The sequence below is a fragment of the Manacus candei genome, unplaced genomic scaffold (genome assembly GCF_025592945.1).
Source record: "Manacus candei isolate 608988 ecotype Guabito, Panama unplaced genomic scaffold, ASM2559294v1 h1tg000014l, whole genome shotgun sequence".
NCBI lineage: Eukaryota > Metazoa > Chordata > Aves > Passeriformes > Pipridae > Manacus > Manacus candei.
In genome coordinates, this window is record NW_026138062.1 from 71023534 (window position 1) to 71048077 (window position 24544).

Sequence of the window (24544 nt, forward strand, 5' to 3'; positions counted from 1 at the left end):
TAGTTATCATAATAGACAACTAGCACATTTTTATTTACTTACAAGTTCAAAATTATTCTATAAATAGATCAATTAACTTTGTGTTATCTTTATATCAAATGCCTAAACAGATTTCCAGCCTGCAGTATCAGCTAACAGTGACATGGAAACAAGGTGGACCAGTACCATTTTAAAATTTCCTCCCTTTATCCAAAGACACAAGCATCCATGGAGACAAATTCCCTAATCCTACATCTTTTCTCTAAGCACTAACATCCTAAGTGCATACTGCAGTATCAGCAGTCCTTAGTGCCTTCCAAAATTTCTCCTCTAAAAAGCCTAAGAAAAGATTTGTTCATTTTTTACTTACTTTTTACTCATTTAGGATTACATACTGTATATCTGCCCCACATAAAGCTGTCACTATGTTACTTTAAAAAAAAAAAAGAAGTTGAGGTTCTAAGAGCCTGGTGGGGCTGGAGCCTGCTGAAGATGGGAATGTTTATAAGCTCTGTGATATTAACTGCAGCACTCAACCTCAGGTGACATAAAGCATGCAAAAAAGAACTTTCTGTCAGTTTTATTATTTCTAAAAAGGTTCCCCTTGAAAGAGAAGAGTGACCTTGCTCTGCTGAGCTGACATATGCCACTGAATTAATGGCTAAGCTTTGCTGTAGGGAAGCTTGCAGAAACATTACAACTCCAATGGCTGAGTTTGCTGTGAACATTAATCAGGGGAACCAACATGATGTATCAAACACTCATTTAAAAGTAATAAAAACTAACTTTCTTTCTCCCCCTCTCCACCAAGTTTCTCAGAATTAGCTGATTGTTGGTTATTACCTGTTGTCAAGGGTAAGACTGCAGTATGGAAGTAAAAGGGTTTTCTAAAGTTTGCTTACTCTTCAGAAAAACAAACAAACAAACAAATGAGCTTTTGGGATGGTCAGATTTGACCGTGACTTAGAGGTTATTTTTTAATCTTGTTCCCATCTAGAAGGTCATTTGAGGGAACACCTTCCACTGAAAATGTCCTTTTCCTTGTCAAGGAATGCACAAGCTGCCTTGCATCCTCGGTGACTCCCTGGAGGTAGGACAGCTCCCATGATACGCGTGAGCAAAGCATAACATAGGCAAGGAGGCTCTTGCTACCACTGAAATAATCCCTGTGGAGGATCTTGTGGTGCAATGGTCAAGTTGAAGAGGCTCTGACCAAACCACTGTCTCACCAGGCAGGAGTATTTTCTGCCTGTCCTGTGTTGCTCTGCTCCACAGTGGGTAGGTGAGCGCACTACAGTCGGAAGCTGTAGCCACTCCTCGGGCTTCCAAAGGGAACAGGAAACCCCTCAGGCAGGCTGTGTCCCTCCAGGCTATTCTGAGTGTGGTCTATGTGCAGCACCACGAGTAGGCTCTTCATTGCCTCTTCTGCTGAGCATTCATGGCAGTCACATTCCCACCTCCTCTGTGGGAGTGTGGTGGCTGCCCCGCTCCGGGTGTGCTGGACAGGCACGGGGATCCCTTCAAAACTGAGCCCTTGGGGGCTGTGTTCTTCCAAGATCATCATTGGGCATAAAAGTATTTTTGTCTTCACTGAAAGCCTGCAAACGTGCTTGTGAGTAATTTCTCTCGCACAGGAAACCCAGCCAAACCCTGCAAGGTCAGGACCTAGATAACACACAGCATTAATAAAATCATGCTGTATAAGTAAGCAGGGGAAGGGCTTTAATTGAAGCTAGGTGATTCGTTTTATTAAAATATGAGAATTCGTCTGCCAATTCATCTGGTTTGAAGAGGAGAAAGTTTCAGGAGAGGAAAGATGTTGGTATTTAAGAGATTAAAGATCAAAGCCCGCAATGCTTACGTAGTGTTTAACCAATCTTTTCTCAGACAGCGCTCCCCTTACTGCAGTGATGGTTTTGTGGAGGGTGGATTTCAAGGCTCGTCCCTCAATGATGTTTCTGCCCATGTGTAAATCAAGGGTAAAAAAAAAGGATACCAGGGAGGTAGAAGTGCACATCATGCCAAATCCTTAACTGTCATTTTCATAGCTCCTTTGAGTTTGTCACACATCCTTAACCTTCTTTTAAAGTCATTTTCTTTTCATGGTTTTGCGTGCCACTGAAAGTCACTTTTAATTAAATGTCATATAAATAATAAAGTCTTAATTACATAATTATTGCAAATACCTGTGTGCACACTCCCAGAATTGGACAGACTGCCAGAAGAGCACTTGAAGTGACTTTTCTCACCGGGAACTGAGAGTGCTCTGCAGTAACTGGGCAGGAACGACGGTGCTCAAAATTCAGGGTCAATGTTCATTTAAAGAAAGAGGAGTCAGGTCCCTTCCCCCCCTTGCACATTTTGCAACACTCACTTGCACGAAACTTTCCTACTGTTAAGACTGACGTTTCTTAAATTACTTCCTTATTTAGTTCCTCACAAACTTGTTTAATCAACACGGCACAGTTTTTGCCAGATGAAATTGCCGTTTTGCTCAGACATCCTACCTGGCTTGCCTCTTCCTGAGGAAGACTTACAGACCTTACAAGCTATCTCAGTGTCGTTGAACTTCAGGAATGGTAGTTTCCCCCTTGCTCTCAGCTGCCCCAGGGCCTGCCCTGTGCGAGGTGCCCTTTGAAAGCGCTCGAGACGGGTTTCTGGTGGAAACTCTGACGTGTGGGCTGGGTTATCTGGAACTACGTACTTCGTGTCGGCGGAGCTTTTGGCTTGAGAGACTGAGGCTGGTACCAGGTAGAGGTGCTGATAAAACAGCTGCTCAGTGTTTACTTTGGAGAGCACAGTTTGTTCACCTGGAGGAGTGTTAGGCACGATTAACTCGTTATTTAATCCAGCTTTTCTTTTCCAGCCCTTTCCCATCATTAAAATGAGGCAGTTTTGCTCAAAGTCCACTTTGCTCCCCTCTCTCCCCACCTCCATGTGGTTACTGAATACCAGGCCACGATAAAATTATAGAGTCATTTTTAAACCAGTTAAAAATGCCAATTCAGTAGATTGCTCTATTTGAGTTAGCAAGAACAAGATGTATCTTTTTTATTGCTTTTGACTGGTGAAGTACAGGGTTTAGGCCATGTTTTGTGTGGGCCATAAAGTTATATTAATAGATTGGTTAGTGGTCAGAAGTTCTGTATGTGTAACTAATGTGTAAAAAGGAAAAAAATCCCTGAAGTAGAAAGGTCATGGTATCTTCTCTTTTGTTGCTTCTCTTACTCCTTGGAGAGTTGCTTAATCTTGTATGCAAATTCTCATTCTTTATACAGAACCGAGGGGATTTTTGGTAGTGGTGTTGTTTGGGGTTTGTTGGTTGTTTTTTTTATTTTCCACAGAACATCCAAAAAGCTAAAAACTGCCATCTTGCCACCTAGGAAAGTAGGAGAAAATTATTTTGATTATGTATGCAACAAGATAAGCTAACAGAGTGAAAATATTCATCCCTACTTGGTAACTCTTAATTGCATTTTCAGAGTAGTTTCCTCCTTCTGAAGGGACTAGGACCATTAGAGAACAGAAGAAATGAACGAAATTTTGATCTCCACTTGTCTCCATCCATCAGAGCATCAAGAACAGGCTGTTCTCTTGAGGGCTGCTGTGGCTTCTTCCAAGAGAGAGGGAAGAAGACAAACGTCTGTGGCACGCAAGGAAATTGAGCAACATGCTGAGTTCCCTTTTTGTTACTCCCAGTGGCCACATTTGCCCCTATACAGCTTACACAGTTTGGGTAGTCTGAGGGTGAATGGAAGCTAAAAATGAAAATGCATGGAGGAATTGGAAAAGATTGACTTGTGTGAGAGGGTCAGTACAAAGCCATTGCATCATGCTGGACTTAAAAGATATTTTGAACAGGACTTGAACCAAAATATAATGGGCCAGAATTTCTCACAGTAGGGAACCAGATCTCTGAGCAGCGTGAATTGTCCAATGGAAAACATGAGATGAATATCACCCATAATGAATTTTTAGCAGGATAACTGCTGTCAGTTTTGGCTCAAAGGTTGTCTTTAGACACAGAGAAGCTCTGACTAGCTTCTCATAAGAACTATCTGACTTCTGTAATATGTCCTACAAGGGAAGAATGTTTTATAACTGAAAGACATGTATTTCAGAACCTGTTGTTGTTGTTTTACTATTTGCATACCATACCATACTATTTTCTGGGGAAAACTATAGGGTATTTACAGACAAACCCAACCATCAACTGCAGACTGTCCAAATTAAAATAAATGACAATTACATAGCACTTATCCCTTTAAAAGGATTATTTAAAGTTCCTGGATTTCAGGGAATAAAAAATATAGGAGAAGATGGAAGGAGGATTTAAAATACTGAAAAGCATCTTTGATATTTTTTATTATGCTGATTTGGTATACTGAAAGGGAAGGGATGAAAGTTTGTGCATTGATTTATAGAAATTACTTGATCGGTCCTTGTGTGGGAAAACACAGTTGTTTGTCCCCTGCCCACGCCTCCATTAGATATTACTGAGCAAATTCCTATTTGCTTAACATATCCACTGGTAGCTCCTGCATGAATCAAGCGAGAAAAACCACTTAACTTTATAGGATGGTATCAAAAGTCAATAGCGTATTTTCTCCTGGTAGCTTTGCATTTACTTTAAAAGCCTCCCTTCACCTGGAAATAAGGCCTGTTCCTATCTTCACAAAGTAGGTGTTCCCTGACGCTAATGCAGTGACTGACACTACTGAAACTAATAGTTCCACTCTCTTTGCAGCCAGGAGCTCCTAAATCTGCTTTTCGTTATCAGTATAATGGGGTTGGATATGTTTTTAAAAGGTGGTGCCTATTGATTACTTAATGGAAAAAGTTAGTATAGAGAACTGCTGAAGCAGCCCTATTTAGTGCTCTCCAGTGCAGCAAGACCATTATCTACAACAGTGGAAATCATCCTGTAACCCTTATTAATATTTAATAAGGATGAAGCAACATTGAAGTACACTACGAAATAGCCCAAGGCTTCTGCACATGTAGGATATAAGGTTGTTTCGAGGGTTGAAAACGAATAACTGATTTCCCTGTGCTCGAGCTGTTTATAGGTAACACCAACAATAAACAATGTTTTTCCTCTTGTTCCTTTTAAAGTATTTGCAGCACATCTGCACTTTAATATACAGTTATTCCTACTAGACATATTGAAGTGATTGAATGCAACAGAAAGGTCAGTGTATGTTTAGAGATCACTGTGGGAGACTATTTTATACTTTCCCAGTATTGCTGTGAATCCCAGCCTCCCTCTCTATCCCTCTCACTCCATGCTGCAGGGCACATTTGGCTGGGTTGACAAGCTAGTGAAAGGTGTTAATCCTGTCTAATAGAACCATAATCCTTGGGGCTGTGTTTTTATATCATACTATTGAGCTAACCCCTTGTCACAGGATATTGTTCATCTACTTGATAGCAAAGTTCTTTATGGGAATTTTAGATAAAATTAAAGTGTGCAATCCAAATTGTCCTTTTCAATTTCACAAGGTAAAAACAAACAAACAAAACCACAATGTTTAGCCAACAGAGATTTTCTGAGAGATTACAATCAATTAAGAGGAGAGCTGTGTGGGTTTTTTCATTTTTTTTTCTTTCTTTTTTTTTTTTTCCCTTCAGTGAGTAGTGAATGTCATTTTACTTGTCCAAAAATATTCACAAATCTGGGTCAGTTTCTTCAAATAACCTTTGGCTGGAAATATTTTTCAGGTTAGATGTGCCCAGAAATGTAGGGGAGAAAAAAAAATGTTATTTCTCTTTCTCTTGAGCTGTACTGCTTAGAACATGGAGCCAGAATGTGTGTACACTTTTCTCTTCCATTTGTCTGTGCTCAGGCCTCTCCCCCTGCTTTGTTGACATTAATTTTTTTGGGGAAGGTGGCAAAGCTGGTTAATAAATAAGTTTGGGAAAACAGGGAAATATAACAGCAAGGAGCTTTTATTTTCTGTTGTGTTCCAGGGGATGCTGATTTTATTCTTCTCAAATGGAGATTTTAAGACAAAGTATTTTCACATGGCTTCCTGTAGGGTTTTTTGTCTTTTTTTTTTTTTTTCCTCTGCAAACTACTTTTAGTTTAAAAGTGGCTGCATGCAAGAGAAGGGAACTAATATGGAGAGAAACCTTGTGATTTATGAGCAGGGACTGAAAAAGATGGGGTCCTTCCTGGGTGAAAACACCCATGGCCAAGAGATTTCTCCTTAACTTCTCTGGAAGCTGGTCCATGCCTGTGTGACTGCACTGCAAAGGCAGGCAAAGGGACAGCCTATTAAAACAGTCCTTTTCTCCTCCTCTTTTGTTGCCCAAAGGATGATCTACCTCAGTTGCTTCTGAGGCTACCTCATGGAAAGTTTTGCCCAGTGAAGAAGATTGGAACTCTGTAATAGTAGAGCCAGGAGCTCACAGCTCTCTTGTGTTCCTGTTTGGAAAGCAAAAGGAGGTAGCTGGAGATTCCAGGTGAAAAGGGCACAATGGGTCCTTTAAAAACCTGGGGGAAATGAAAAGATGACTCACGTTGCTGGGGGTGGGGGAAGAAAGCAATGGAACAAGGAACTAGTTTGGCTGAAATCAAGGGGGCAAGGCAAAATGATGAATAAGTACAGGAAAAGCTGTACTTAGCTGTACAAGCCAGGTAGTCTGAAATCACTTATTAAATCAGTCAGGATGTATTTATTTTGCGGTTTGCTATTTAGTTCAGGGTTTCTTTTTTTCCTCCAGAGGGGATTTTGAATACTCAAAAATAGACTGAGATGATATTGCATCGTATATAATAGTAAACCCTGCTCAAGAATTCTGATGCTGCATTAAAGACTTTCATTTAGTATGGAAGAGTGAAGTACTTAAAAAAAAATGAGTCATTCTGGATTTAGCTTTGAGTATTGGTGAAGACATAAAAACAAGCTCTTAAAGACACTGTAGAGTGGATAGATGTACAAATTCTGGCTGTTATTAGAGCCGCACTTAAAGGGACTTCTGACTTGCCATCAATGCCAATTTTATGCATTTTGCCACCATGGGTAGCTCTGTGTCAGACAGCTCTGTCTGGGCATGTCTGACAGGTATTTCTGCATGACCTCTCACCTCAAAATCTGCTGTACCACTTCCCTGCTTTCCATGCCACTTATCTGCATGCAGAAGGGGTGAAAATTGGAGGGAAGTAAGAGCAATCCATTCACAGTCTCTTGATGCACAGCTCAGGTGATGCAGCTTCTCTTCCGCTAAGTAAAGCTGTGACACGGGAAAAAACTGTACCCATTTATGTTTAAAAATCAGACATTCTAATTGGACAATTGAGAAGAAAAACACGAGGCCTGCCTGATTATTCTGTTACTCCCTCTGCAACGTATGCATTTTAGACAAGATGTATTTACAATCCTCGGTGGTCCTTGCTGATTCCTGTTGGAAAAGAACCATAAATAGTTTCCCCAGCTGCAAAAGTACACTGTATAAATTGTCACAATTTACACCACCGTGCCTGGGTCTATACCTTGTATCATATTTATGGAAACAGCTTTTTTCCCGAGCTCTTAGACAGCAGTGTTTCTGGCCTACAACTAGTGTATAGGTATCTGAGTATAAGTAATGTGAAATAGATGTAGAACTCCTAATCATATCCATTACCTAATTAGTATTTGGAGCGGTATTGTTTCTCTTTACTCATTTTTCTGCTTCTGGCTGGACAGTCACAATTTTTTTTCCCCTCACAGTCACCTTCTAGTTGGTTTCTAGCTGGATGTAGCGGTTCACGGTCCACTGATATGGGAGGAATTTTTAACACAAACAGATGACTTGACAGTTGTATTTAAGTCTTAATAACAGAACAAAAGACCACCAGTGAGTCAAGGTTTGTCTTCTCCTCTTTTACAGCGCACAAGCAGCTTTGGAAGCTTTGACCGTTTCAGGCACCACTCGATATCAAAGACAGATGATTCAGCTGAGGTCTGTATAACAGAAAGTTTTAATTTCTTCAGTTTGCTTTCCCATGACAGTTATGCAAAAACATTGGGAAACTAACGTGTACATTTTACGCTGGTGGGAACTTTGCTCGTGTCCCTGAGCCTGTCTGGGTGATTGAGGCCTTGCCAAAATGAACAGGACAATCACACCTAAACTTTAGCACTTTGGTGTGAAGATTAGAAACAATTTTTCAAAAAAACCACAAAAGTGCACCTCACAGTGGTGCATGCCCAAAGTAACCAGCACTTTACAAGTAACCCACAAATATGTCACTTTTGTTTTCAAGACCCCTGCAAAAATCCCCTCAATTCTTACTTGTATTAGGAGCAATAAATAATGGCAAACAACATTTTCTAGCATAAAACATACTTTCTTTCATTCACACATACACTGGTGTGCTGCAAACCTGTTTATGTACATGATTTCCCAGGAAAATGGCCATGACTGACTTTTATCCTGCTAACTGTATTAGTGTCCTTAATATTTCCCTGTAATTCCTATTCCACTACACTGCATTTTACTTTCATGGTGAGTTATTGCTTACTCTTTTATTTCAAAACAGATCTCTGAGCTGGAGACTATAAGTGACATTGGAGAAACAGTACAAACCAAAGCAGCAAATAATGGAGGAAGTCTGAGTAAGAAGATGAGAGCCATCTCACTCACCATGAAGAGAAAGATGGGTAAAAAGTACATCAAGGCACTCTCTGAGGAAATGGTAAATACAACCTAAGAGTCTTGTGTTTGTTGACAATGCATGTGAAGTAAAAATTTTCTGTGAATTTCTCCCCTTCATGTTTCAACTATCGTCACCTATGACAATCCATAAAACCAGGGTAACACACACTGAATTAAACCAGCTTTTAGTATGTACCCTTTCTTTTATGTGCATGTTAGTGTACAAATACACACACAGCATCACATGGTAAGGGACTAAGTGGAGTTCTACATCACTTAATTTCACTTTTTCATCAAGGATCATGTGTACAAGCAGTGCAAAAAAATGTCCTGATATGGACAGAAGGGAGTATCGACTGAACCCCATCATCAGTCTCATACTGAAGTTGTAAAAAAAGCCCCATTAGAAGAATTTATCTTTCAATACAAGAAATATTTCCAAAGTCCATTTTGTAAAGGTCAGCCAGCATCCCAGAGAATGATAACTCATATGCCTTATCTCCTTTTACCTTATCTAATCTTAGTGAAACTATCCTTATTAAACATTAAAACTTACTGCAAACCCTGTTTTCTCAATACATTGTGTCAGTGTGTTCCAAATTAAAAAAAAATAAGGAAAAAGAACTTATCACACTTAACAATCCTAAAAAATCTAGCTGCTCTGCATCCTATCTCACACATGTGTCAATATCAAATAAGTAGGGAAAATAAATAAGAAATCTCACAAGTAGAAAACAGTGTTTCACAGGATACCTTTAAACAGTTTTCGGAGGTCAAAGACAAGGATCCCTATTTCATTAGTTTAGGGTTTTTGGTTGTTTGGTTTTTTTTTCCCCTAAACTTTGAGAGGTGGCAATCCATGTTGTTTATATTATATTTTTATATTTACTATCTACACAAATTCCCATTATAGAAATTCAATGGATTATCTGGTTGGACACACATGTAGCATGATCTCCTTTCCTGCAGGAGATGATGACAATCAATACCAGCCCCCATGACTAATCTATTGGTTGTGCTGCTGGCTGGTGTAACAAGCACGGTCCTTGTTGAAAACCAGTATAGTCTCATTTCAGTGCCATGCCTGATATGTGCCTGTATGGGCCTCTACTTCATCCATGCACCATCATCTTTGCTTCACTGCATCATTATAACTAATGAATAACTAATATTTCCCCAAATACAATGTAACATCCTAAGTACCGCAGGAAATTTCAGTTGCATCAGGATATCATGCACACTGACAATGTGATGAAATCCTCTGAAGAAACTCCTTCCTTTGAAAGCTCATCACTATTTCATTTAGCTGCTACATCATCTCTAACTTACCTGTGACCAAAATATGGGTCCTGTTGTTTTGAACAGGCTTGTGATTCCTGAGGTGTGAGGTATTGGTATAAACTCAAGGGGCCAATTTCACACACCATTAGATTTTGTGAGAGAAACCTGCATCTGTTAGTTCTGAAATGCACTGGATTTTGAGGCCAACGTGTAGGTTGGGCAGCATGGTGAGCGCAGTGCTGGAACACACCAATGTCATCCGTGTGTGAGAGAGCTGTCTCCCAAACACCCCGGCCACAATTTTCAGAAGTTCAGTGCAAAACACAGCTGTGTCAGCTAGAACTTCACCATGTGCTTTCAGAATTGAACTTTACATTTCCTTCTCTGAGACAAGCAGAAAAAACCCACCTTATCTGGCTACCTACAAATTTCCCATCACAAGCCTTTGTCTCTGCCATGGTATATTGCAGCCTTTCGAGAGGGAGAATCAGAGTAGCTGTTTGAGCAGGGGTGGAATAGAGTGAGTGAGACAGAGACAAGACAGGGAATTTCTCCAGGGTTCTAGGGGTGAGTGCTGGGCACCCATAGTACCAGGCATTCAACTTCTAAAATGCTTTCTCTGACAGAGTGGTTCTTAATAAAGTGCAATGATTAATTAATCTCCAATGATGATTTAAAAAGAAAAAAAATACGTTTATCTAAAATACATTTCTTGGGGGTTAACATCTGATTTTTGTGTTAAAGAATGAAGAAGGAAAAGACGACAGTGATCCTGGTGGTGGAATACACACTGAGAAGGTATCCCTAAAAACCAGTGACTCTTTGGAAAGTCTCTATAGTCTGAACAGTGGCCAGAGCTCATCTAGTAAGTACAAGATATCTATACTTCTTATTCAGTCATTTGATCAATATAGTTATTGTTTAAGTCTGCAGTATCGGAGCTGGTGATGGTAGAGAGCTCTTCAGTCTGGCAGACAAAAGTGTAATTTGATTAAATGGGTAAATTGATTAAATGGGTAGCAGCTAGATACAGCTCTGTCCAGAAAGAAGCTCAGTGTTTTCAAGAGTGGAAATATTAACTGAATTTAAAAAATCGCATGGATTATAGGGGATGTTGCTGGTAAATATGCCACAATTTTTTTGTGGGGTTATCACTGCTGTAGTGCTGTCACCCACAGGGTTGCAATCACTGGGTGCAGCCACAAAAACATCCTCTCTGTGAGTAGTGGCTCTGAGTTCATCCTTTGCCCTGCAGATGAGAGGCAGACAGCGAGAGGTCTCTCTGAGATGACAGGTGGTGGGGGTCTGACCTGGCAGCTTCAGGTCATGATGCAGAGAGACACAGCTCACTTGAAACCCACTGAAACCCCTCCCAACAGGGTAGTCTTGGCCAGAGGGCAGATGAATCTCTAATGAGAAGTTTGCCTCCACCTCTCCATGTGCTGGTCTGCTGTGGACGTTGGCTGGGCAGGCCACAGTTAGCCGTGATGACATTGCAGTGCCACCCCTGCAGGCACTGCTTGAGCCCTGACTGCAGACTGGAGCTGCAGTCCACACCATTTGCACTTAGCAGTTAATCTGGCCCTGAGATGGAACTGTGCACTTAAGCAATCATCTCAAACAAAACCATTTTTATGATCATTTTCTATGATGTGATTTGTGAAAATCTTATATGGGAGTTTACTTCCAACACGCTGCTGCTCTTATCTAAAAACATATTTGGATGGGATATTGCAGAGCTTGCTCAAATTTGCTTGAATTACTCTGCTGATATTTTATTGCTCAACTTGGATAAAATGACAGGCAGAAATGTTGATAAGATTAAAATTTCCCCCTGCAATGCAGGTTCCTTTGATGTTTCAGCTAGCTCTGTAATGAAATAAAATAACTTCTACAGTACTTGTTTTCATTTCTCTGAATAAACAGGAGAAGTTCAGCAGAATTAATTCCCTAAACTGCACTTTTAGGGTACATATTATTAATCTGCAGAGGTAATATTTCAAAAAGTCTGTAAGTAAAATGTGTAGTCTATTAGTATCATCACCAGAAAAAGATTACTGTAGGGAAGATATTAATGAAAGATCTCCTACCCATTTTCTTTGGTCTCTTGTAGTATGATTTTTATTGAATGTATTTATCCTGGAAAATGTCAAACCCACACAGAGTACGCTCTGTCTCTGATTCTGTGTTTTTAAACACTTTCCTCTCGGCTGCCGGGCAGAATTGCATGTCTGGGCACTTGGTGCAGGAGATCTCTCAACATGACTGTCTTTCAGGTGGGGTGACCAGCTGCTCAGATGGAACGAGCAACAGAGACAGCCTCCGGTTTGATGATGAGGTCCCCTACAGTGGTCCCTTCTGCGGCCGGGCCAAAGTCCACACTGATTTCACACCAAGTCCTTATGACACTGACTCTCTGAAAATCAAGGTAAGACAACCACTTGGACTTCCTATTTCCCAGAAATGCCAGGGGAGGCATTTATTACATGTGAAGAATATGTTTACTGATGCATTTTTAAGTGTTAAACACATGTAACACTCTAAAAGCAAGATCCATCTGGTTTTGCAGTGCTTTTGTAAGGACTTAGTTCAGACAGTGCTGCAAAGCCAACTGCTGTTAAAGGCCTTTTAAAGCATAGATTCCAGGTAGGGACTCCATCATGGCATCTACGTAGATACCACAGCTTTCCTCAGAGTAACATACATGTTGCTTCCCACATACTAGGTCTGGACTAAGACTAAAATCTCCTGGGATGTGAAGTTGTCTCCCCAGCTTTTTCAGTCACAACCAGGATATATCAGAAGCTCAGTGGCACCCATTGTCTTTAAATAGAAGCTGTTTGCCTTTCCACAAAGCTTTTCTTTAAGCCTACCTTTGAACTATGAACTTTCTTTGGCCCAGACACGGCAGGGGTGTCCAGGTTGTGTGAGTGAGGAAAAGGAACAACAGATGTGGGCCTAGGTGAACATTACTAAAAAAAATCTGGCCCTTTTCTTCTCCTATTCACAAACTCATCCAATATCATCATCCTTCTGACTACTCATGTCTGTAAATCTGGACCTCTTTAGCACCTTCATATCCAGATTATATTCATACTTCAGGACCTTTTCTTTTTCACAGCCTCTTCTTTTTGTCAAAATTCCCATCTGTATCTCATGCAGACTTCCTCTTCTCCTCTCTGGCCTAACCTACAGCCATTGCAATGCTGGTACTTGCAGTCTTCACCATTTGCACTCCACTTCCACTGACATCTAGGGCATTTCTTTTAAAACAGCTTAACTGTAAACCAGCAAATATCTGTGGGTTCATATAAATCCCTTTTTTAGTCACTAGGATAGTGTATTTTAGAATTATAAACTCGTACTTATGGTTGAAAACCCCCATATTTATTTCACAAGATTTCAGCACCCTGAATCTGAATTCAAAGTGCGTCTGCAGCTTGGCTTAGAGCCACTGCCTAATCCTGATCTGCATCCACATCTGAAGTTCCTGAGCCTGCATGAGTGTGTAGAACAACATGTGTGCTTATAGAGCTTTAAACAAATGTTTGTTTAGTTTCCGTTTCAAACGTGCTCACAGCTCTGAGCTCCATATTCTAACAAAACCAGGTCACCAGAACACAGTCAGTTTTGTACTTGGGTTTCTACCAAAACTAGCGTGACCACTTGACTTGCAGTTTCCTGACCAGACCAGAAAAGATCTAAAAGTTTTGTAGTTGTTAACATATATTTTTAACAAACTGTGTTTGATTTCTAACTTTGTAACAGAATACCAAATGAAGCTGGCATTTGTTGGATAACTCTTTAAAGATTTTCGACATTTTCATAAGTTCTGTGATACCTGCCAAGGAGACAGGACTCCCTGAAATTTTTGAGGTCCTGAGTGCAAGTTGTGTGGGGTGTATGACTTAAAAGGGAGCCTTTTTGCTACGAGAATTACTCAGTGACTTTTTTGCTGAGCTGAGGCTTTGATTCCCACAGTGTGGCTGTGAACACCTTTGCCAAAAAGCCCTCCTCAAGTAGCTGTGTTGTCACTCTTTTTTAGCACTCATATTTCTTAGTGAGTGGACAAGTGTGAAGAACTGAAGTCTCTAGATCTGTCTGCTAAGGCCCCATCCACTATTTTCTCTGTCAGTTGTGATAATAATAGTGGGAAAATTTGTCAGTCCTTTGGGAAGGACAGATAGGAAGGTATTAAGGGAGTTAAATGTTCTTTATTGCCTTTGAGAAATGTAGCCAGTGTTTTTTACTGTAAAATGGGTAAGTTCACCTTTCACATAGCTCAGCTATTGGTTTTTGAAGCCCCTTTAGGGGCTGGATAATAAGATTATTGTGTGAATGCTTTAGCACAAATTCAGAAAATAACCTCACAGTGATCCCTTGCCTTTTGCAAAATCTGTTCCCACTGTCCATGGCAAAAGTTGATTGCTGATGCAACCGTATGCAAGTGGAGCACAAAAATGGTGAAGGGGGCTGCTTATGACCACCTTTCTTTCACAAAGGTATGGAGATAAGGGCTAGCTCAGTTTTCTGTAATTATTTTTATGAGAGTTTATAAAAGCAATGGTGCTGAATCTAGATAATTTTTAAAATGATGACTTTTGATCCAGAAAGGAAAAGCTGCAGATAACAAACCAGAGGTGTAAGCAGTGGTGTGCTTTTTTTGTTGTTCTAGAAAGGAGACATTATAGATATCATCTGTAAAACCCCCATGGGCATATGGACAGGCATGCTGAACAACAAAGTAGGAAACTTCAAGTTTATTTACGTGGATATTATCTTGGAAGAAGAAGCTGCACCCAGAAAGATAAACCAGCACCGAGGAAGCAAAAGGACCAAGCCTAAAACATTGCAAGAGCTCCTGGAATGTGTCCGCCTGCAGGTCAGCCAGCATATTTCCCAGCTCTTCGTGTAACGTTTCATTTCTGTGTGCTCGGGTTCGGATGCCATTTACAGGCAGGAGTAGAAAGGCAGGTTTCAACAGTTTTGATGTCAGCAAAGCAAGGCAGCTTCATATCTGTCTTTTATCTGACACGAGGGGCTATAGAACCGCATTTTATCACCTCATCTGGTCAGGGTAAGAGGCTCCACACAAAGAGGCACAGCGGTGACTTGTCAGGTCACCGTACCCTGACTGCAGTTGTGTGTTAAGTGCAGGAGGTGTGTGACTGTGGACAACCTGAGGACAGGACTGCAGTCTGACTCCAGTGCCAAAATCTAGAATTTGCGTTTCTAATTTCTTTTGGTCTTTAGGGAGCAATAGTCTTTTTGCACTGTGCTCATGTTGCTTCTTTCTCCGTCTCTGCAGCCCTAGTTCTCGACTGAGCATCAAAGTGTAATGGGGTCATGATTTACAAGTAACATTTTTAATAACGGTAATTGCTTTGCTGCTGATGCAAACACTCATTTCCCTGGAGCACGCAGAGTTTCATACTGAGTCGACACACAGCTCAAGGGGGACCACGTGTGACACAGCATGGCTGGGGTCTGCCCCACCTTCTCACCCTTGCTTGTATCAAAGGGCTCCTTCTGTGCAAACACAGAGCACACCTTTCCTCAGAGAGCCCTCCTCAATCCAGCATGAGAGACACTCATGGAATGACCCACAAAAGTCCAGACACTTGGCAGGTTAAATAGTTTTAGCAGAGCTCTGTCCTGGTCCAATTTGCTGCCAGAGTCTGTTAGAGAGTTCAGGCATAGATGCTGGGAAGGCCAGGATGACCCCCAGGCATCTCTGCCTCTGTCCTCTCTTGCTCTCCAGCTCTGGTTTTATGCCAAAGTCTAGTCAATCAGACTGGAGAATGGAGCCCATTTCAACCTGACAAAAAAGTAAAAGTGGAATTGTGCCTATTCCTCTACATAGTGCTTGTTTCCATGAGAGGATTTGCTTGTTTCTTTTTGTAGGAATATGCCTCAACCCTCTTGCTAAATGGCTACGAAACTCTAGAGGACTTAAAGGATCTCCAGGAAAGCCACCTCATCGAATTAAATATTTCAAACCCAGAAGACAGGGCAAGATTGTTATCAGCAATTGAAAACCTACAGGATTGTGACAGTAAGTGTTTAAGCTTTGTTAAGAGTCATGTGCAAGCTGAAACATATTTAAAGAAATAGTCGTTCTCACATTGCTCTCTTAAATGATTTTTCTTTTAAATATGAAACATGGAGTCAGATGGTTTTCTTATTTGTTCAGATAGCAAACCATACATCTCTTCTAGATATGTATATGATTACTATACTAGTAACACATGAATGATTTAAAATTTCTTATTTACAGTTCCTACGCTAGAGATTAGTAGCAAGTATTGCTTAGGAACAATCCTATCTATGGTTGGGGACTGAATCCTCCCAGAGGTTAAGTGGCTTCCCAAAACTCATAAGTCTGTGCAAGAGTAGAAAATAAAACCTCCCCAACTCTGCACTCACATCTTAACCAAAATAGAGCTTATTTTAAATAGCTGCAGTAAAGAATTTTTTAAAATTTTTTAAACAAGATTCTGCAGAAGAATATGTGTTTTCCTTCCCTCATTTCATCCCACACTTAAATCCTTATCCAACTTAGTTTCTTTCGTAGAAAGGTTTTGTAAAAAAAAAAATAAATATACACTAATAACTGCTTTGCATTCTTTTCTCAAAATTAATCTAACTTATTTTTTTCCATAAGCTTCCAAAATCTGAACATACCGTGTGTGCGTATGCACATGTATTGATCACCATTTTGTTTTCTTCACTTGTTCCTTTCATGGGGAGTGGAAAAGCTAGGATACAGAACAGAAAAAAAACTACTCTCATGATATTTTAATGATGTTTCCAGTCTGACTTCCAATCTTAAATAATTTATGTCAAATTTGTAGAAACTACAGCTAAGCATCTACTTAATTAGACACTCAGCCAATACAGGAGATGTTTTCCTCTTCATTAATATTCGTGCATACTCACCCCTGTGCTAAGCAGTCATTTCGTCAAATGTGCACTTGCAATTGAGTAGCATCTGAAAGAAAGAGAAGGGAAAACAATGACTTCCTGGGATATTTAAATATCAGTTATTGTCAGGCATCCACTTGTTATCTCCTCAGTCAGTAGGCAGCTTTCCAGTCTTTTTGTTCTGAATTTTTGGGCTTTTTTGGAACCCCTTTTGTACATTCAGTCTTTCCTGTTCTTATTCAGTTTCCAGGGAAAGGTAAGGTTCTTGCAAGCACATTGGAGAGGTGTTAGAAAGTGGTTTTTTTGCCCTCCAGGTTCAAAAGTTCTTTCTGGTCTATGGCTCTGTGAGATGACAGGCTAGAAAAGGACTCCTGAAGGGCTGTCTGTGTAGAAACAGCGACTGAAATAGTGAATCCAAGAAAAAAAGGGTTATATTTTGCAAGAATTGTATTGCAGGGACCTATCTGGGAATCATCTGAAAATGTTCATACTGACTATACATGTATTAGCGTATACTTTGTGGTTAACTAGCCTTGCTGTGCTTTCTGCACCTTTTATTGCATATATTTTTTTCAATATTTAACACCAAAAAATAGTGAAGAAAAATGCTAGATTGTAATTTTGCAGTTTTGCATCAGTGTGAAATCCAAACTGAAACATAATGGTTTTTAACAGACCACAGGAATGCTAAACTGTTCGTAGTGGTGAGGATATGGTTTACTATTTATGTTCCCTGAGTAACAAAAGCACAGCAATCAGCATCAGATATTGAACCTTTTTAGAATATAACACCAAGTCTTTTTTCTGAAGGTGTCTTAACACTTAATGTTCTACATACACCTGTGCAAGGACCAAACCTAACAAGTCTTTACGTGTCCCATACACTGAAAATTAATAAATTTACCTTTATTACCCAAATAGGGTTCTTCCTATAATAGAATCATGGGATTAAGTCAGTTCTCCAGGCAAACCAGTGTCCCTGATGTTATCTGTATGGTAGTCTAATAGTTCAAATTCTTGTAATGGTTCTTGAAATAATAACATTAAATCTTAGAAAGTGGCCCATGCTTTAAAATCAGTGATGACACTGTAGTCTTATTTCAAGAGATGAAATGAGTATTTACTTCACATGCACTTTAGACAAGTATAGCAAATCTTTCCAGTATTCAAATTCAGTAAAATAATTTCCCCAGAATTTATGATTAGTCACAGGGACCAGAACCACAACAACTTTATATGTCATGCCAGCTGTAAACATTCATTTAAGTCCAGTTGAGTTTCACGAGACTCATGTGTATTTTAAGGTAAGCCATGTATAAATACTTTCCCAGTTTGAATCTGGAATCGGGACTGGATCAAACCCTCGCTTTGCCTGGTTGTGAAAGGCTCATAGCACTTGTCATGTGACTGGTAGGGATGGAAGAGAATTTAACAACCTGCTCTAAAAAGGAAGACACTAAAGACTAAACTGGGTAGAAGTTATCTGTTAAGTCTCTATAATGAAAGATGAGGTGTCAAGATGATGTTGGGGATAAGCTCAGCGTGAGTCTGACGTTGTACAAATCATTTGACCTCTTTGTCCTTCTGTCAATCAGATTGGAAAATTGGGTTGAAAGAGCTGGGTGCTACTGTGAAAGTGAATTCTGCATCTGAACTGAACTTTCCTGGGTCAATATTTTTTTTTTTTCTAAATGGGCATGGCTCAGTCCGGCATAAATGATTTTTTAATTAAAATTGATTTTCTGCATTGCTTAGAAGTGAGCTGCATAATTACCCACAAATACAAGGTAATCTGTTTACTGGCCAAGAGTATTCTAATTAGAATTTCAGCACTTTTCCAGGTAAAAGTTCACTTTTATTATAAACTTTGTGAAAAAAAAATATACTAAGGCCATAGACCATATTTACTCTTCTAAGCCCATCTTTCTCACAGAGCTTGGAAGACTTCCATGTCTCTGAATTGCATTCATACTTCCATGGAGCATATGTTTGATTAATGGATGGAGTGTCAGGTATGGTCCAGAGTTGAAATACAAGGGTTTCTGAGTTTTTGTGACTCTGCTATTATTCAGAACAGCCAAGCATGTTGGAACATAGTTTCATTTTACTAGATTCTACTATAATTGTAGTAAAGCAGGATGTCATATTTTTTTAGTGTGTTATCTGATCTTTTGAGATGTTCGGATGCTTTTACAGGGCTTTTAATTTCTTTTTCGCTTCTTGGCTTTTTCTTTATATTTATTGTGTATTATACTAAGTGATTTCTTCATGCCACATACTTGTGGCTATATGACTCATTTTGCAGAATAAATATTTTCCATTCAAAAGACCTGCAACAATAGTTTCCACATTATATGCTTCTTAAAGCCATGCAAAATGTAGGATTTTTGGCAGTGAGAATTTTTTAATCTTACATTTGATTCAAACCTGAATGAATTTGAAATGAAAAAATTGCCCATCTTATACCAGAAATTAAAAAATAAGTTTTATTTAGCAAGTGCTACCACATAGTGTTTTTTAAGCAGATTTTGCTTCCTAGCACTGCACTATCTTCTTTCTCTGTTTCCTGAGAGTCCGAACCCAAATTCATCATCTTCAAGTACTTAACGGAGCAAGGCTATCCTAGAACTGCAAGGTCTTGTAAAGCTCTTCATGACCTTTCCTCCCTTCCCAGATCTCTTTTTAGATTTTCTATAAGTTGATCAGACCTATATATTTGGGACAAAATGATTGGTTTTCATGAATTCATGGCTTGTGAGGGGAAAAAAAAGGTCTTTTTTGTAAAGTATTTCTTAATAGCTTTCCATTCTTCTCCCAGATGGCTCCTAGACAGGAGATGGATGTCTGTGCTTTTGTAGGATGCTATTTTTAAAGTGAAGCAGTTGCTGGATGGTTAATGAATAAAGTAATAAAAGAAGTTTTGAACTTTTTTTTTTTCTTGACCGCTTCCCAGGACGCACGTTTTTCTGTGTGCATAATAGGCTTGATTCTCTTCTCACTTAGATGATTTAAGTCAAGAGGTTCATCCCTAAAGTCCAGTGGGTTACATTAGGCTGAAGCTATTCTGAGCTAAAGAAGAATTAGACTTGATTGGATATGTGCATACAGTTCATTTTATGGAAAAAAAAAGGTGAATATGTGCAATTTGGGGGATAATATTTTATGCTTATCTCCCCAAATCCTTTCCTTAGCTTACTTTTCATATTTAAGTGCAGATCATACTCTAAATTCTAATGCCAGTTCCAGATAAGATTTGTTCTTATTTGTTGTACTTGGACAGCAAAATAGTAATTAGCTAAGGACATGACTTCCAGTTCTCAGGTGCATTCCTTACGTGGCAACCAAGCATCAAGAGTACTATTTTACACTGGGCAATGCCTTTAAATACGTGAGATCACACAATATCATGTCAAGGTCAGATAGTGCTCAAAGACAATCTCTCCTTCTGTACTCTGGTACAACTCATTGGCCTGGACATAATATTTCCAGATTTCCCAAGGAAGCTCATCCTTGCATGAGTATTAGTTTATTTCACCTTTTTTAAAGGCACATCTGTTTGCTTCCAGATTTTAGAGAAAAAAAAGAAGCTTCTCATTTCTGTTTTCACCATACACTCTCACATCAGTTCAGTAACTTTTCCCTCTCAGAAAAGCTATGCCATTGACTTCAGTGAAAGCAATTTTTTCAGTTGCATGTCTGTACATCCACAAAAGGTTTACTCCTTTTGGTGCCCAAAGTATTGCACAAACCCGTTCAGGTTTCTCTGCTTCTTTTTCAAGAATTATTACCCTCTACTGCTTCAAAATGATCCTTTCTGAGTTTGATGCTTTATGAGTTTTCATTTCATTTTAACACTTAGCTGGTCTAACTGGTACAGGCACCACAGGTTGATACATGGCCTTCAGATATACCTAGGAGATCTAAATTCATGCTCAAAGACACACTTTCTTCAGTGATGCCCGGTGACAGGACAATGATAATGGCCAAAAACTAAAACACAAGAAGTTCCACCTCAACATGAGGAAGAACTTCTGTCCATTGAGGCTGGCAGAGCACAGGAACTTGCCTAGGGAGGGCATGGAGTCTCTCTCTCTGGAGACATTCCAAACCCAACCAGATACACTCCTATATAACCTGCCCTCCGTGACCCTGCCTAGGCAGGGTGGTTGGACGAGGTGATATCCAGAGGGGCCTTCCAACCCTAACAATTCTGTGATTCTGTGATTCTATCTAGTTACTACATCATGCTGCTCAGCACATCACCACTGCACCTTCCAGGAAGGCAGGCCAGTGACTCAGCCTAAAGCACTGTACTCCTAGCCCAGTTCTCCTCCTGGACAAAACTCATGAAGGCAAACTCTCAGAGGGCACACTCATGAAGTATGGCTTGCTGCTGGGTGACCTTCTTTTTGCCCAAGAAAAAAATCCAAGCCTTCGTTCCACTCATCTGGTTTAAACTGGCACAACCATACAGGAGTCAGTGTGACCCCTGTACGTTCTTGAGCTGAATTGCCTTAGACCTGAGCTTAAAGTTCTCTCCTAATCAGGACTTTAACCTCATTAAGAAAGGGAAAAGAGCTGGTGAAGGGAAAAAGGAGTCTATCCCTGCATGTGTCATGCACATCTATGTCACTGAGTAACAAACCCTCATTTTAAAGATCTAAACAGCGGGGGAGATAAGTATGCGTCACACGTCTCCTACCAAGGCTAAAGGCCTCACATTTTTTTTCAGAAGTCTGAATATAATCCTACCCGTCTAAAGTAGTACTGGAATATATGTGTCAAAATGATGCATATCTTGGGCTCTTCTGGCCATATCACAGACAACAGTGACTGAAAGCTATTTATCTTATGTGAAGCTGCTTTGCTGTAGAAAAATGATAGGACTCCCATGCGTTGATAAGATAGTTATTTCCGATGATTCTGCAACATCTAACAGCAGTTTAATTTTATCAATTCCTGTTTTCTGTGCATCGTAGCTTTCTTCTGATGTCCAAAAGATCAAGGCAGCAAACTTACCTTTACTTGAACATATAAGTGCTGGAGAAAGGACTTAAGTGGAACCGAATATAAGAGCAAAAAGCTTAAAAAAAGAAAAAGAAAAAAAGAGCAAAAGTTGCTTTGCTTTTCTCATGAAGCGACATCTAAAACTGCATACTGTGTATATTTTTAATACTCAGTATCCTGTTCAACTGGTTTAATACTTACTGCATAATATTTAAGGCACCTTTAAAGAGAAAAAAAAGGTGTTGAAGTTTGCTTTCAGTCTTTTCTTCTTAAATATGGAGGGGGAGGGCTTATCTTCAACTTTTTCTGCTCAGAATGAAAGATAGAAAATACAATATTTTTGCTGTCTCAAAAACCTGAATATTTAGTAAGTTTTTCATGTAAGAAAAATTCTACTAGTGTTATAGGAAGTTTTACATATTTGTATGCTTTGTAAATAAAGATTTCTTATTCTCCTAACTGATCTAAATTCAAATTAAATAAAAATTAATCTTAGTTCCAGGCTTCCATTTCAGCCTTTTCCCCTGAAACACACATGGGAGACGTTGATACAAAACAAATTTAGGATCCGTTGTTCACATGGGAACTACTCAAATTATCTAGACAACTAGTTACAAGGCAGTAATACGCTGACTGAAACTGCGTTTTCCTTTTAACCCGCTAGTTACTTGATCTTCCCATGGTAAAACAAAGTGGATGGAGGCTCCTCTCTGACCTTGAAAATGTAAACAGGATTAACACTTTTTTAGGTCAGTGCTTGCCGGGGCAGCAGATGATGCAGGGGAAGCAGATAAAAGCACCAGGGAGCAGCATTAGGCTGATGAGGGGATTAGGGTGGAGGCGGGCAGGGAGCGCTGCCCACGGCCGCGCAGGAGGCTCCGGGTGCTGCCCGGGACCCGCGGGGTCTGTGCCCGTGGGATGGGGCTGCGAGGAGCTAATGACACGGTTTAGACAGGGCTTTACTGGGGCATCTGCTGGTCTTTGTGCTAAACTACTCTGGTGGCTACGAATAGCAGCAGTAATGCCTTCGCTGGTGTAATGCCTTTTGTAATTCCTTCCTGACTAAAATCAGAAATCAATTGGACCCTACATGATCAAATATTTTCCCTGCAAAGAGAGATAACATTTGACATGACAAACTGTGTTCTGTAAAGTGAGAAGGAGATCAAAGAGTTACAGATATCAATTACATCTGCTGAAACGTGTACTCTTTCACGCAAGTGCAATTAACCACTAATTTATTTGGGTACAAGGTGGAACTTTTATTCCTTGGAATATATTTAAAGTAATTTTTTAAATTATTTTTAAATACATGAGGTTATGTCTATAGCCTCAGGCTTAATGCAAAAATGACAAAGTTGAGACTTTGGATTCTTTTCTTCAAAAATCAGATTAGTTTTTCGACTTATTTAGGCAATTGAAAGTTAGAAAATATTAAACAGACTTAATTAGGCCAAAGAAATCTATGAGTCTTCCATCAAGATCTCAAAATGTTTCTCAATATACCACATTGGTTTGTTAAATAAGTTTGTTGAAATCTCACACAATGAAAAAGGTTTCTGAAGAAATTCTCCTGCTGTTCCATTTCACTCTAAAAGTGAAACATTTCAATTTTTCATTTCTAATTTATGCTTCATTATACAATACAAGATTTTTTAAAAAAAAATCAAATATAAAGTCTTTTCCCACTTTAACAAATCTTATAATTTCCAACAATTGAAACAAGAGTCAGTATGAACTTTCTTTGTGGAAATTTTAAACTTTTGGGACCTAAACTGGATTTAGCTTTTGACACAGTATTAAATCTTTCATATATTAGGACTTCCAGTCTGCCTGAACTTGAATGGAGACAGTTTAAACATGACTCAAAATCTAAAACTAACTATTTAACCATGGAGTAACAAATCAAGTGAAATAAGGGAACTGTCTTTGTAAAAGCAAAAAGGTTCCATTTTTCTGAAGAGCTAAAAGTCTGAGGTAAAACCATCTGTTTCCTCTGAGACTTGTTCCCCATACTTTGGAAGGCCAGACACAGTTTGAAATAAAAATTCAGTTAGGGAAGGGTGATAACAGCACACACACACACACACAAAAGTACAAAAGGGAAAGGTTTTATATTTTATAGTTTATTTTCTTAAGAAATGTACTGTGAGTAAACATCACGTATCTCAAAGCCAGAAAAGAGGAATACACAATTTAAAAATGAGCTAAATTAGAGTAATGATATACAGGTATGTCCTGTCTTGTTGAGCTTTTTTTTGAAAGGTCTGTTGATACTCTCACCGAGTTGCATTTTTGAGTTTCAACAGATTAGTCATACAGCAGCTAAACAAGGACAAACTATTTGCAAGATAATTTGCTTCTACTCAGTTTTGGAAAAGTGTTCAAAAAGCATGTAGCAGAAGTCAGGCATCTCAGCTTTCTCTGAGGTCTCTGTGTTTTGGAAAATAGCCTTCTGGATAGCTTCCTAAACTAAGCTTAGGAGGTTTCCATCAGGCATTGAAAAGTTCAGTGCTTTAGAAAACCTGGTTACCACATCTTTATGCCGAGCACTTCTGAAGACCAGCACATTTTATCTCCCTACACAGCACAGAGTGCATGTCAGATGGTGGGGGTTACAGTCAAAAAGCACAACATCTATAATGCAACATGTCATAAACATGAAATTGCCTGGGCAGACTCTGGAACACACAAACACAGATGTGTATCT

General features: G+C 39.5%; 1 protein-coding gene across 4 annotated transcripts in view; it reads left to right on the forward strand.

The window, feature by feature from the left end:
• The window catches only part of SAMSN1 (SAM domain, SH3 domain and nuclear localization signals 1), an 84661-nt gene that overhangs the window by 58539 nt on the left and 1578 nt on the right, over positions 1-24544 (forward strand). For all 4 annotated transcript variants that reach the window (XM_051779599.1, XM_051779600.1, XM_051779602.1 and 1 more), the window contains 6 exons: positions 7855-7926; positions 8507-8662; positions 10648-10768; positions 12180-12331; positions 14579-14785; positions 15808-15958. In XM_051779599.1, coding sequence (XP_051635559.1) covers positions 7855-7926; positions 8507-8662; positions 10648-10768; positions 12180-12331; positions 14579-14785; positions 15808-15958 — 859 coding nt within the window. The remainder of the gene's footprint in view (positions 1-7854; positions 7927-8506; positions 8663-10647; positions 10769-12179; positions 12332-14578; positions 14786-15807; positions 15959-24544) is intronic.